General features: G+C 36.4%; 2 protein-coding genes and 1 pseudogene across 5 annotated transcripts in view; 1 reads left to right on the forward strand and 2 right to left on the reverse strand.

Annotated features, from left to right (window-relative positions):
• The window catches only part of LOC107684315 (protein RRP5 homolog), an 11,777-nt pseudogene extending 4,788 nt beyond the window's left edge, over positions 1-6,989 (reverse strand).
• Positions 6,990-7,174: 185 nt separating this feature from the next.
• On the forward strand, positions 7,175-8,519 carry LOC107684291 (up-regulated during skeletal muscle growth protein 5-like). 3 transcript variants are annotated; one of them, XM_016480527.1, is made up of 4 exons: positions 7,175-7,250; positions 7,625-7,727; positions 7,857-7,952; positions 8,034-8,142. In XM_016480527.1, the coding sequence occupies exons 2-3, from the start codon at positions 7,641-7,643 to the stop codon at positions 7,944-7,946; spliced, it is 177 nt and encodes a 58-aa protein (XP_016336013.1). In that variant the 5' UTR covers positions 7,175-7,250; positions 7,625-7,640; the 3' UTR covers positions 7,947-7,952; positions 8,034-8,142. The 3 variants fall into 3 exon arrangements, with proteins under 3 accessions (XP_016336013.1, XP_016336015.1, XP_016336014.1); XM_016480529.1 differs by having other exon boundaries at positions 7,196-7,250; positions 7,636-7,727; positions 8,034-8,519; XM_016480528.1 differs by lacking the exon at positions 7,175-7,250 and adding an exon at positions 7,314-7,383 and having other exon boundaries at positions 8,034-8,519.
• LOC107684290 (transcription initiation factor TFIID subunit 5-like) overlaps positions 8,013-14,370 on the reverse strand; it is a 9,873-nt gene continuing 3,515 nt past the window's right edge. The window contains exons 2-11 of one of the 2 annotated variants that reach the window (XM_016480524.1): positions 13,093-13,312; positions 12,623-12,938; positions 11,764-11,927; positions 11,140-11,275; positions 10,943-11,063; positions 10,627-10,756; positions 10,285-10,449; positions 9,562-9,739; positions 8,876-9,053; positions 8,013-8,790 (exon numbers count right to left, since the gene is read on the reverse strand). In XM_016480524.1, the coding sequence (XP_016336010.1) occupies positions 8,573-8,790; positions 8,876-9,053; positions 9,562-9,739; positions 10,285-10,449; positions 10,627-10,756; positions 10,943-11,063; positions 11,140-11,275; positions 11,764-11,927; positions 12,623-12,938; positions 13,093-13,312 (1,826 nt within the window). In that variant the 3' untranslated portion in view covers positions 8,013-8,572. Of the gene's footprint in view, positions 8,791-8,875; positions 9,054-9,542; positions 9,740-10,284; positions 10,450-10,626; positions 10,757-10,942; positions 11,064-11,139; positions 11,276-11,763; positions 11,928-12,622; positions 12,939-13,092; positions 13,313-14,370 lie in introns of those variants that run through there. The other variant, XM_016480525.1, reaches the window with a different exon arrangement.

Raw genomic sequence — 14,370 nt, forward strand, 5'->3', positions numbered from 1 at the left:
CACACACACACACACACACACACACACACACACACACACACACACACACACACACACACACAGACAGACACAGAGACAGACAGAGACACACACAGACCTGGCTCTCAGAAATGACCCGTTTCCTCTTGGTGGCTTTCTTGTCACATTCTTATATCTGCTCTTCAGTCAAACGCAATGGAAGCTCAAGGGATTCTGGGAGTAGATCTTGTTTCCCAATGTCCTCTGACAGCAGTGACAGGTTCACATGGTTGTTTGTGGTGTTCACACTGATTTAGAAGCAACTGTCTTTAGTCATATAGCACTACAAATAGCTACATTTAAATTTTGTATTAATAGCTGGCCCATGTACACATGTAGACATATATTACCTGAGAACCTTGGCTGTCAGCAATGCATTCTTGGCAATGTGTTCGGAAAAAGGTTTTGGATTGTTCACAAAGTATTTTGTGGCATGCTGGAACTGAACTCTTCCTGTGATGGTCCTTGATAACCTTTCATACAAGAAAAATCATTTTAATTCAACTGGTTGGTTTCATTAAAAATGTGCATCAAAATCAACATACTTTACCTCACAAATATGCCTAGTTCAGTAATAGACGTCACATATCCCCTGATAATCTGGCCCTCTTTTATGTCGGAAATTGACTGAATGTCTGGGTCTGTAGCATTCTTATGCTGGTCCTTATACAATCTGCAGAAAGGGGAGAAATTTTAGTTTAAATTAAATAAAATGGAAAATTAAAAAATAAAAAATAAAATAAAAAAATAATGGCTGAAATTTTTGGGAAAATACAATGAGACAAAGCTAAATTTGAAATTATGTTCATATTTAAATCTAAAACAAAGCAAACCTGAAGTCTTAAGATTTAGTTGCAATGCTTTCAAGATGACTACAAATGGAAATGGACTGTCAGATATCCACATGAGAACAGGCCTGTTTTATAAATTATTTAATAGTTTCAAATGACTTGTCAGACAGTGGCCACAAAATACAAGCCAACAGAAAATCATTCCCATCATCTGCACAATTACGCACATGCAGGCCGGATGTTCTCAATATTCTGAGAAGAAAGCAACAGATGATATGGGTCAAAGACCTACAGACCACCCATTTATTACTTCAGGCAACATGTCACACTGCTGCTGGTTTCTCAGGATAGAAAGAGCACAAACTACAGCAATGTCCATTCAAATGTTTTTTTATAACATTCAATGTAGTACATTTTGTTTAAAGCATGTTTTGCTTCAAACTTTTTTTTTTTATTCTAAATGGGCCAATTTATAGTCATAAGCTTAATTTCAACATCCCATGAAGGAACAAAAATAAATCAATAAATTAAAAAAGACAGACAGATAGACAGACAGATAGACAGATAGATAGATAGATAGATAGATAGATACTTGATTATATACCTGGAGGGACGTAATGAAATGTTGAAATTTCCATTTTCCTCCCCGATAACGTAGCACCTGGACAAAAGACATGCGCAAACATAAACAAACTTCACATTTAGAGCTTCTTTAGAGCTTCTATGCAGGAAAAATCCTTTCAGACATTCATCATAAACAATTCCAACTAGGTCATGACTCACCGGACTAGCTGGCCCAGCTTGTAGGGCTCTAGCGGGTTGTCTGCGTATGCATCAGAGAGATCTATTACCGAAGCAAAGCCCGAATTCTCAAATGGGAGTTTGAGAAAAAGTCCCATGTGAGGCTCAATTTTCCAAACCACCGCCATGGTGACCAACACTTGCTCCAGCGTGTACGTCCCTACAGCAACGGCACACACAGGAAATGCTAAAGACACTCGAGGGACGACCACCACATGCGTCAGGACACATCAAGAGCAGTGTGACTCAGTGTAACGAAGAGAAAATATGAGCTAGGAAATGTTGTCACATCAAATCTCCTCTGACAGTACTGATAGTGCTGTGCTTCATAACAGTTATGATTGCAGATGAAACTACAAGTATTACCTGTGAGGGAAAGAGAAAGACGAAAAGGCCGGCTGGTACCAACACCAACAACCTTTGGCTTAGTTTAGTTACCTAGCTGGGGACTATTTTCAGGCGCTGCGTAATATCATTGCGCCTGCTGCACCCATGGTACGGCAGCAAAGTTCCTTGATTTTCCTATTTTCAAAAATAGTGGAATGTTCCTTTAAAAAATCTATTACATAATGTAAATAAGTTGTCACAGAATAAGAATATGTGAATAACTCAATTTTGACAAAAATGTCAGATAGAACCTTAGAATTCCAAGGGGACGAAATGTATACACAACCTGAAATTGAAATTGTAAAATTGCCGGTTTCACATGCTTTTCACTAGATGGTATATGTAGACAGTCCAATGTGAGTATCATTTCAACAGGAAGTGGCTCTTTTTGGAATCAAATTATTTAAGACATTTGACTTCAACATCAGTATTCTGCAGTGCTGTTATTGTAAACAAAAAGTAAAATAATTAAAAGTAAGCCTCTCTTTATCTCCTTGCACTGGCTACCGGTTGCGGCTCGAATCAAGTTCAAGACATTGATGCTTGCATATAGAACAGCCACAGACTCAGCACCCGCCTACTTCCACTCACTACTACGAATCTACATCCCCTTCAGAAGTCTGAGATCCGCTAGTGAGCGACGCCTCGTGGTACCATCACAGAGAGGCTCAAAATCACTTTCCAGAACATTCTCGTTCACCACTCCTGGCTGGTGGAACGATCTTCCCACCCCTATCCGGAATGCTGAATCCCTGACAATTTTCAAGCGACAGCTGAAAACCCATCTCTTTCGAAGCTACTTGACTTCATCATAAAAAATAAAAAAAAACTCTCTCTCTTTATTTATTCCTTCTCTTTCTAGCTTGTACTTATTTGAACAATGTCTAAGAACTTGGTATTACAACCACTTCCTGTGTCTGTTTGCCTCTTAAGAAGAATCGCTTTATGTATCCCCCAATTGTAAGTCGCTTTGGATAAAAGCGTCTGCTAAATGACTAAATGTAAATGTAAATGTAAGCCTAATTCGGTAAATCTATCGCAACTGACTAATCATCTGATTTATTTGAGGTGCAGTTTAAATTTCAATTACATTTTGCCATTCAAATAAGGGAAATGTAAGCATATTATATTATATGCAATATTATATGCAACATTATTATATTGCATTATATTATATTGCATTATATTATATTATATTGTATTGTATTAAGGTTTCACTGGAGTGTGAATGTAAAGTGGACCAAGATTATAATTGAACAGAAACAATATATAAATAAACAAAATACATTTTCACAGCATTAAAGAAAATAATATTGGACTATTTAATTACATCTTTCCAAGTAAAATCTAAAAAAAATAATGTATCGTAATCATGACAGCTCTATTTTTCGGTAATTGAAAAAGCTGGAAAAAATATATTAGCTTAAAAACTTAAACAATTTGAAATGTTGCCTTGGCTAATAACTGAAATAAGTTTAAATAAACTGAAGTACTAAAATGAATTAAACTAAAACTGACAAAAAAAAAATCCTGACCCTGAACTTTTTTCCAGGGGTTGCGGGGGCGGACACATACACAGGGTTATTTGGCAAACAAAAAAAGAAACTAACTAGTAACGTATCTGCCATTGCCATTAGCCCTTGACAGGCTCAGACTACAGATTATGGAGGGATATTTGAAACAGCAATACCAAGAAAGTTTACTCATTACAATATGGTGCAAACACATGTAACATTTAGGATGCTTTTGATATCAAGTTTTGCTGGTTAGCTTTGTCCTTGACAGGGTACAAGATGACCTACAATCTAAAACATGAAATTTCTGTTCAAAAGAAATGAAAATTTCTAATGTAAATTAAATACTAGGGAAAGAATATAAAATAGGAAATATACAAAGACCGTTTACTACAGAAAACTACAGTTCAGTCTCACTTATCAATCAATATTGTTATTATCTTTCGAATTCTAATAAATAAACTGATCAAACAAAATGGTACAAATTAAGTGCAGCACATGCAAAGAATGCACGGACTGTGGCAACTTTAACATTTGAAAGGATACTATGGCAAAGTTATCGCTTTCCTTATTCAAACTGATTTTTTTAAAATATTTGTCTTTTAATCACAAAAAGTAAAACAATGCAGTTGTATTTTGAAATGTTTTAACTAATCTAGGGCTTAACTAATGATTATTTTGCTAATCAAGTAATCTACTAATTATTTTGACAAGTGAGTAATCTGATGTTTTTTTTAGTAATACAAATAGAACTAAGTGAAAAACAGGCTTTAATATGACTATATTTATATATAAAGTAACGATGAGGTAATAATAATTGACCTCAAAAAAAGTATCAAAACCAAGTAAATTGTTTTATTGAACACTGTTAAATACATAATGTAATATGCCTATATTATAACAAATACCTGCAGAGGGCACCAACGGACTGGTGATGTGTCATGTATTTCAACAACGTTTAAATCCATTTAATTTTAATATTTGGCCTCATGCAAAGTCAGAAACTTTTATTTTGAAATCGCGATGTACAATAAATCGCATATTTAGAAATATGTTGATGTATTCTCCTGTGTTGGGACCTACAATAATGTACAGTATTTGAAAAATAATGTGTTTTTTGAACATTAAAGCATGTCAACATATTCTGTTACACCAAATACACAAAATAATGATCTTTAAAAAAGCATAATATGACCCCTTTAAGAGATCATGTGTGAACAGAACCTTTTCAAAAATACAGGTAAATGCATTCTGGCAATCATATCGTTCTTATGGAGATGATGTGATAAAAAAAGCTGCTTTTTTAATAGCTTTTCTATGTAAATATAGATTACGCCAGATGGAAATCTTTGACCATTACTCCTCGCAGCTTTTTCAATGTGTCGTGCTCGAGACCCAGGCTTCTTTTCCATTCATCAGCTGCAACTCTGCAATACTATTATGCGCGTCTCGTGTTTATAAGAGCAAAAACTTCTGATTAGCTAGTAATGTTAGTTTGGTTGCTGTTTTAAAATGTAAAAATTAAAAAAAATAAAATAAAGCTGAATACAAATATTTTAAATAAAACACAAACGAATAAAAATGGCAAAAGAACAAACACAAACAAAAAGTTTTAAATGAAGTCAACAACGTTCACAAATCAGTCTAGTATTCGAAAGTTATCCATTTGAATCATTTAATGTCTCACTAACTCACTGAAGCGGCTCTTGACCAATCAAGTCACGAGTGAGTTGCATTGTCTACTTAAGACTAAAAGTTGACATTAGTATAATTACAAACAAGTTGTTCTTCATAAGAAATGTTTCTTGAGCAGCAAATCAGCATATCAGAATGATTTCTGAAGGATCATGTGACACTGAAGACTGGAGTAATGATGCTGAAAATTCAGCTTTGATCACAGAAATAAATTAAATATTAAAATATATTCACATAGAAAACAGTTATTTTATAGTGTAATAATATTTCATTTACAATATTACTGTTTTACTGCATTTCTAATCAAATAAATGCAGCCCTAGTGAGCATAAGAAACATAAGAAAAAAAATCTTACAGACCTCATATTCTTGCATCTATAAAAATCTACTTGCTATTTGATTATAATTATTTCCTCTAAAATTGCTTTCTAAAAATTCAATCATTTTAATATCTGCATCAAAAGAACACTGAATTCCGTTTGATACATGCATCTATTTGCTTATAATATAAACAAAAGTTTGCAAACTCACCATTCCAGGGTTCAAAGAACCTGAACGCAACACCTTGTTAACCTCTTTAGGGCTGATTGACACTTTAAGACTAATATGACCCTCCTTAATGGAGTCTAAAGACGACACAGCACATCTGATCAGCATTCCAGGAGTAAGTAGTTGTGAGAGAGGGACAATTTCCTGTGAAGAGCAGACAAACACAAACTAAATGCATCATACTGTTTAACGACAACATTCTTTCCTTGTGCAGCTGCATTACCTTCAAACTGTCTTCAGAGTCCAGCTTGTCCTTAAGAATATTGGTATAGGAGTCACAAATGTTGCAGATTGGCAGGTAACCAACGAGACCACTTGGGAGACCAACTACCGCCTCAAAGTCTGACACTTCCTTCACACAGCCCAGCATCAGCGTGCCAATCTTCAGATTCTAGACAGAGAAACCAGAGTGATCAGACACAAAGTCGTCAGTGGCATGACTCAATTCTTCGGTGTTTGTTTTTTTAAAATGTATATATTAACAAAAGAGTTTACGCATACACGAAGATGAAGAATTTCCACTCTGGCAGCAGTATTAAGCTTGAAATCCCCTTCTTCCAATTTTTGTTGTTTCTTTTTTTTCTTTTCATCCTGTTGCACGAGTTTTCTCTTCTTTGTAACCAGTTTCACGTGTCTGAAAAATATTACATACCTGTATATTACACTCATAGCAAGATGTGCAAGCTGCTGTATGCACATTGATCTTCATTAAAAAAACACTGTTGTAGTCACCACCACCACCACCACCACCATCATCATCATCATCATCATCATCATCATCATCATCCTCCTCCTCTTCTTCTTCTTCTTACTTCAAAAAGATTGTCCAAGCCATGTGCCTTAACATTTTTGGGCTCAGTGGTCTTTGTCCCACCACGGGAAAAATCTTCCTCCATAGACGCCATTCTTCACCATGTACCTAAATATAAAAGCTCTAATGAGTTCCAATAAAGAAACAAACGCATAAAACAGTCTTTTAGACATGAATTTGTCTTGTCTTACAACTGCTTACATGTTCTTACCAAACGGCAATATTAGAAAACACAACATATATAACTAACTTGTACTATAAAATGCACCGTTTAGTCAACATATTACTTACATGTAAATACGCAACAACTACCATTAAACCCCTCTAGCGGTAACAACAAATTAATTTGACTTACGCTATAAAACGTTGAGTAGAGCTCAATGCACGTAAACACACTCAATGCAAGTAAATCTCGCATGTTCCTCAGGAGAGTGCGAGCTGTACAAACCGGACGTAAACACTGAGAGGCGGGATTTCAGAATATGCCGAAAGGAAAAGAATCAACCAATAGGATGACGGGAAAATTAGATTGACGTCTCTGCGAACCTATTGTGTTAGTGCAAGAAGTGATTGACGTGAGTGTAATCCAGTTAATGCAGTCCATTCAGGCTATCACCACGAAGGCGGGATTTCCTTAAATCATTCACTTTCCGGCCACTCCATTGAAGGGCACCAGCTCGCTCGGTAAGTCATGATTCACAGTTTAATAGAAATATCTTTTATTCAGCGTGTTTTAGAACTCGATGCTTGCAAAACGAATATACGCTGCTCAGTAAAGCCCTCAGGTCGCATTTACCATCAAGACGCTTTGACTGAGGTGCTTATATACAAATTATAATATTAAATATCTTTGAAACATTATTGAAATTACCTATAAAATCTCATGTTAAAACTACAACTACATTTCAGGAAAAAACAGCCTGTCATTATTCCAATATGCAGTGTTGTCCTTTACGCATTTTGCGTGTCCTTACAGTCTATGGTCCTTACGCATTTATGAAAAGCGATGCGTAACTTTGAATGTATTTATTTTCATTTATGAATGCGTATATTAACAGTTTGCGCACAGAAATCATGGGAGGACACGACGCTGGAACTCACCACCAGTTCACTGGCATCGCCAAGTACTTCAATTCATACACAATCACAGGCAGGAGAAATGTACGTTTTTATATACCCTCGAATAATGCAAATTCTGCCATTATTATGCAGTTAAACTCAAGTGTGCATTGCCTTTGTATTTTTCTACTAATTTAAGTAATCCAGACTCTCTTTGTCCCTTGACTTCAGTGTGTGTTGGCCACATACGCCAGTATTGCTGCCATTATACTCTTCTTTAAATTAAAGCCCAAGAAGCAAAAGGCCGTGAAATCAAGTTAATTTATAGTAAGTACTGCCTAAATTTAACTCTAATCAAAATGTACATTTCCAAAAGTTACGTTGAACTCTTTTTTTTCCTGTTTTCAGGATGTTTTGTGGTGAAACTAGGGGTGCGGGAAGCTGGATGTCCTTGTTTTGACCTCATCACTTCAGTTCAACTATGTAAAGAATAAAAAAAAAGATCACTTACACCAAACAAACGTTGTGTAGAAAATTTTATTTACAATTTTAGGAACTAGTATTAAAATTTGTACAGAAACTGTGAACCGTGTTCATATGCGACACATTTCAAAGATCAATGACAATCAATGATCAATGGGGGGGGAATGCTTCAAATTTCCCGTTTGAAATGGGAAGCATGGCAGTGATGCTATCGATGAGAAAAAGAAATAAGCTTCTCGTGAGCATGAGGTGTAAAATCTGATCTAGAGTCAGCATATGAATGCTGCAAGAGGTATCGCTGGCTGCTGTATGCTCAGTGCTTTATGGTTCATTATGATGTCTTTCACTTCGCTTGAACCTATTTCACATATTAGGGTGAGCAGTAATCTTTCAATAACATGCACCATTCACGAAAAACAAACACAGCTACGAAAGGTCATTGTCCTCAGGAAGATGTGGTCACGTTACTGGGAGTTGTAGGTGCCTGCGGCCAGTAGCAGGTTGCGTCTGGTGAAATGCAGGTGGGTGACAGGTGTGGATTTGCTGTGGTACATGCCGAGCAGCAGCTCCTGGGAGTTATCGGGCAAGTGAATGTGGCCCGTCGTTGCGGTGAAGTCGTCAGTCTCCACTTCATCGAAAGCCTTCATGGAGTCCCACAGCCGAACTGTGTTATCCATAGAACCTGGAGCAAAACACATGGAATTTTGAACTGAACTGAATGACTATCAATAAGACGACAGAAGGCATTCAGTAGATTGTGTGCTGACCTGATGCGAGGATTTCTCCGTCTCTGCTGAACTTGAGGGCATAAATTGTGTCTGTGTGACCCTTCAGCTCTCCGATCATCAGCCCATGTCCAATATCCCATAGTAAAACTCTCCCGTCTGTGGATCCAGATGCCAGGAACTTTCCATTAGGTGAGAATGCTAGAGAATGGATGGGCCCCTGAAAAACAAACATTATCACTTTTACTATTACTACTATTATCATAGGTCATAGGATAAAAATAGTCATTGGTAATAAATTGCACATGAGATAGACATAAGAAACGAAGGGTTGAGCAGGTTTGTTAGTGATGGGTTTGAAATGACAAGGAGCAGTGTTTTGAATAGCAGCTGAATTAAAATATACAAATTATATAAAAAAACTTAATTAGAAATATCGCCTTGGCAACAAAATGAAATACAATCAGTTTAAGCTGAAGTACTCGCCTAAACTGAAATAAAAATAAAGCTAAACAAATATAGCTAAATTAAAATGAAAACTCAAAATATAAACAATTCATAAATACTATAATAGTAAGGCTACATGAATAACACTGAGAGGGAGAAAATGAATAATGAAAGAACTTCACAGAGACAGTGATGCAATGCAAATTCAAACATAAATGAGACGAATGGGATTTCCTGTGCAGTGCTCATATCTTCCAGTCACCTTTGGAAGCTTTCGATACCTTGTGACCTGTGAGAATGCGGACACAGTTTCCATTCAGGACGTCCCAGAGGCGTACAGTGCGGTCGGTCGAGCCTGTGGCCACATAGTTAGAGTTGGGGTGGAATCGCGTGCAGGTGACGTCAGCCAGATGCCCAGCAAATATCCGCAAGGGCTGGTAATGATCCATCGCCCAGAGGCTGGGAAGCAAATGAAGATATCCTATTTGATTAAGGTCTTGAAAACATCTGCAATATCTTGCCATTCATAGATGGGTCTCGCCATAACCATATTTGGAAACAGACTATATGATAATCATATAATGCTAAGCTATTTGGGTGAAAAACCTGTCAAAAAATATTCAGGTCATATTACTCGATAAAATCAAAAGAAAAAAAATCTAAAGACTTTGCTTAAAGGAAATAAGCCTTATTATATTTACAGATATATTTATTATTATTAACACACACACATATATATATATATATATACACACATGTTTGTATATAAATATATAATTTTTATTTAATATCTGTACAATTATTATATATTATCGCAACACACACACATAAAAAAATACTATTAAATATTTATACATTATTGTAGAATGTGCCCATTCAATATATGTATTAGTATACACAGATTTAAATAAACCTAAATTGTCATTACTGTAATAAAAACAATTAAATAAAACATTTAAAAAAATTATTAATAACAGCATTACAATAATGAGAATCTACCGTACCGTGCTACTCTGTCGTGTCCTCCTGACACAAAGTAATAGCCGAAGGGTGAGAACTGAGTGTCCCACACTGGATAGTTATGTCCTTTATACCCCACGAGACATGTAAACGTCTGCAGGCTCCACAGTCTGACTGTACCGTCCTCAGAACTGGACAACAGATAGTTCCTGAGAGACACACAGAGATATCAAACCACACTGTCAGATCAGCTGCTGCAGGAAGATATCAAATCACTTCAAACATGTTTAGTCCACAGCAAACTAATTGTTTGGTCGTTCTTATGCTTACACAGCTCCCCTGTTGTCCTGTATTACTCAGAGATACTCAGAAGACACATTTGATACCTGTCTGGACTGAAGCTGACACCATACACCGGCCCACTGTGACCGTGGAGGATCTTCGACTCACTGGCCGTCTTCTCATCCATGATCCTCTCCAGAACGTCATCAGACTCTTTATCAATCACATTCAGTTCTAGAGAATAGGACAGCATAATTGAAATCATACAAGGCGTCATACAATGCTTACACTGGGGTCTAGAAGCAGAAAATTGGGGATTGTCTTTAAAAGTGGAAATATAGGTATTGGAATGTTAAAAGTTGTAAGATATCAAATGTAAAGTTTTCACTCAAATGTGAGAGTGATTATGGAGGTACGTACCTGCTGTGGATTTGACTTTGCGCAATTTCTTGGGTGTGACGCTCCACACACGGACTGTGGAGTCTGCGAACCCTCCCGCTAACAGACTGGAGTCGTCAGTGAAGTCTACCGCCGTCAAACCCTGAGCGACAACACACGATCAGCAGGTGTGAAGTTAAGCAACACCCAACTAAAGCATCAACAAAAACACTGCCAACCTGGAAGGCGTTGAGGAATGTATAGAAGCAAATGGAAGGCAGGTTCTCGGGGCCGAGCCGGATTCTTTTGGTGCTCTCCTTCATGTACATGATCTTATCCAGTTTGTCCGAGTCCTTCAGCTCCGGCAGAGGGATCCTGTTATGTCAGAGGTTATGAAACTATATATCCAGATTCAAATAATTTCTAAGCATCATCTTTAAATTCTCATGAAAAAAAATATGTCCAATATACACTACACCTTTTAACAGTTTGGGGTCAGATTTAAGTCAGTAAGTCTGTTTTCTATTGTAATATATTTTAAAATGTAATCTATTCCTGTGATGCTAAGCTAAATTTTCAGCATCATTCCTCCAGTGTCACATGATCCTTCAGAAATCATTCTGATATGCTGATGTATTATCAATAAACATTTATTATTATCATCAATGTTGAATCATTTGTGCTGCTTAATAATTTCATGGTAACCATTATGCATTTTTTTTCTATATTATTTGATGAGTAGAAAAATCTAAATAATTTATTTAAAATAGAAATCTTTTATAACAATGAAAAAGTCTTCAATGTCACTTTTGATCAATTTAATGTGTCCTTGATGAATAAAAACTTTTTAAAAAATGTCATACCTGTTCTGTTGAGGAGCGTTGGGGTCTTGTTTCTTACTCTTGGAGCCCAGACTGTCCTTTTTTGTTTTCTTCTTCTTGGGCTTCCCTTCCTCATTCTCTGCTTCATCATCTTCATCATCTAACGGGACCTCAATCTCTGGCTCCTTTAGCAGTCCATAGAATACCTGGTACCATTAGAAACAAAACAGACATCATTAAAACACACAATCATTTTCAAATAAGAGATGATTTCAGTTCAAGAGACTGCAATTATGAGATAATTTTTTAAAATCTCTTTCAATGCCTTTCCTTATAATTTCCTCAAAGTGCAAACTCTGTCATTGTGATACCATCAAGTATCTTAATGATATTAAAAAAACATCTATTATATACAATAGCTTTCGAAAGACTTTTTAAAAAGAAATTAGCAAGGCATTAAATTAATCAAAAGACATTTACAATGATACGAAATATTCCTGTTTTAAATAAATACTGTTCTTTTGAACTTTTATTTATCGAAAATTCCTGAAAAAAAAAAAAAAAAAATTACGGTTTCCACAAAAATGAAATGTTTCTTGAGCAGCTAATCAGCATATTAGAATGATTTCTGAGGATCATGTGACACTGAAGACTGGAGTAATGATGCTGAAAATTCAGCTTTGATCACAGAAATAAATTACATTTTAAAATATATTCAAACAGAACGCAGTTATTAAACAGTTATTTTAAATTGTAATATTTCACTATTCACTATTTTTCATCAAATAAATGCAGCCCTGGTGAGCATAAAAGAGTTCTTTCAAAAACATTTTTAAAAAATCTCACCAACCTCAAACTTTTGAAAGGTAGTGTATATTTTCCATATGGAAACGTATCTAACCTTGGCTTTATTGACTTCTCGTCTGGCCTCTCCCGCGAGACTGCCGGACATGCTGTCGATCTGGCTCTTGCTGCGAGGCATGCCGTCAAAGATGTCGATGTACAAGTGCTCTTGAATGATGTTCCATATCTGGTTATTATGCCTTTCCTGCAAGTGTCTCTTCAGCAGCTGGTACGAGTCTCGGGAGATGCGCAGCACGAAACGGCTGGTGCGGAAGTCCAGCAGCACCTCGTTCCCCTTCAGGTGCTCTTTCTTAGTGAGGCTGCAGAGAATGCGCAGGTCATCCTGATAGTAACACTCCTGATCGCCGCTGAACCTATCAGCAAACAGGAAACGAACTGGTTAAGCCACTACTGAAGAGTCCAGTGTTTAGATTTACAGAATAAAAATGGTCATTATAGTCAAATTACATGAGGATAATCATATCATCCCTCATTAATTCCACAACGTAAACAAGATCTGATGCTTACTTGTCAAAGAAAGCCTTTGCTTTAGTCTCATGGTTGTTGTAGACCAGCTCCAGGTACATGTGGACGAACAGTGGGTAGAAGAGCTGGGACAGCTCCGCTCGGTGACAGTCCAGCACGGACTCGATGAAGTTCTTCAGGCCGCTGTAGTACACCTGATACAGGGAGGGGTCCCCCTGCTGGCTGTATGCTGACAACACCACACTGACATCCGGCTGGTCTTCTGACAACATAAACATAAATGGCAAATCACACCTGGAAATGTTGATGATACAACTGCATATTGAAAAAGTGGGTAGATCACAGCAAAAGATGCTACACGGTACAAAGACTAGGGATGCACCGAAATTAAAATTCTTGTCCGAAGCCGAAACTGAACAAAATGAAACACTGGGCCGAATGCCGAACACGGTTTTTCAAGTTTTTTCCCCCATGTATTTTGACAATTTTTTTCTTAAAAAAATTAAATAGCCAAAATGTGCTTTTTACTGTTTTGTCTTGTTTTTCAAAGAAAAAATCAATTACAAAAAACAATTTAAAAATATTTAACACTAAACATTTTTTTAACATTCTAGCAGACATTATACCAACAAAGCACAATTTAACTTAAAATTAAGTTACTAAAATAATAATATTCTTTGGCGATCAGACCCCTTTCTTGAATCAGGCATGTATTTTTACTGTAAAATTAAAAGCAGCCTTGCTGAGCAGAAGAGACTTCTTTTAAAACATTAGAAAATATTACAGATCCCAATTTGAACACTATGTGTGAATGTTATAATGCATGTATTAACAGAGCTGTTGTAATTATTATCATTATTATTGTCTTACTTTTTATTTTATTTTACAGAACAACAGTAAAATTACAATACTAGCATTTATGAATGTTGGAGTTCTTGCTTTTGTCAACTTTTATTTTGGCGTAAACGCGCAGGAAGACCTCAGTGCTTCTTTTTGTTGACAGCAGATTTATAAATGAGTCTCATTACAAATACGTCACATGTATCGCATTGTCACATGCCTTGTAAAAATTAATAAAAATGTGACTGAGCAACTGACGAGTAACACTGTTTCAGCGAATATTTTCACTTCGGACTTTGAACCCTGGTTAAAGGGTTAGTTCACCCAAAAATGAAAATTCTGTCATTAATTACTCACCCTCATGTCGTTCTAAACCCGTAAGAGCTTCGTTCATCTTCAGAACACAATTTAAGATATTTTTTGATGGAATCTGAGAGCTCTCTGACCCTCCCATAGACAGCAAGGGTCCTTACACGATCA

This window comes from Sinocyclocheilus anshuiensis, unplaced genomic scaffold, assembly GCF_001515605.1.
Source record: "Sinocyclocheilus anshuiensis isolate Anshui unplaced genomic scaffold, SAMN03320099.WGS_v1.1 scaffold1371, whole genome shotgun sequence".
NCBI lineage: Eukaryota > Metazoa > Chordata > Actinopteri > Cypriniformes > Cyprinidae > Sinocyclocheilus > Sinocyclocheilus anshuiensis.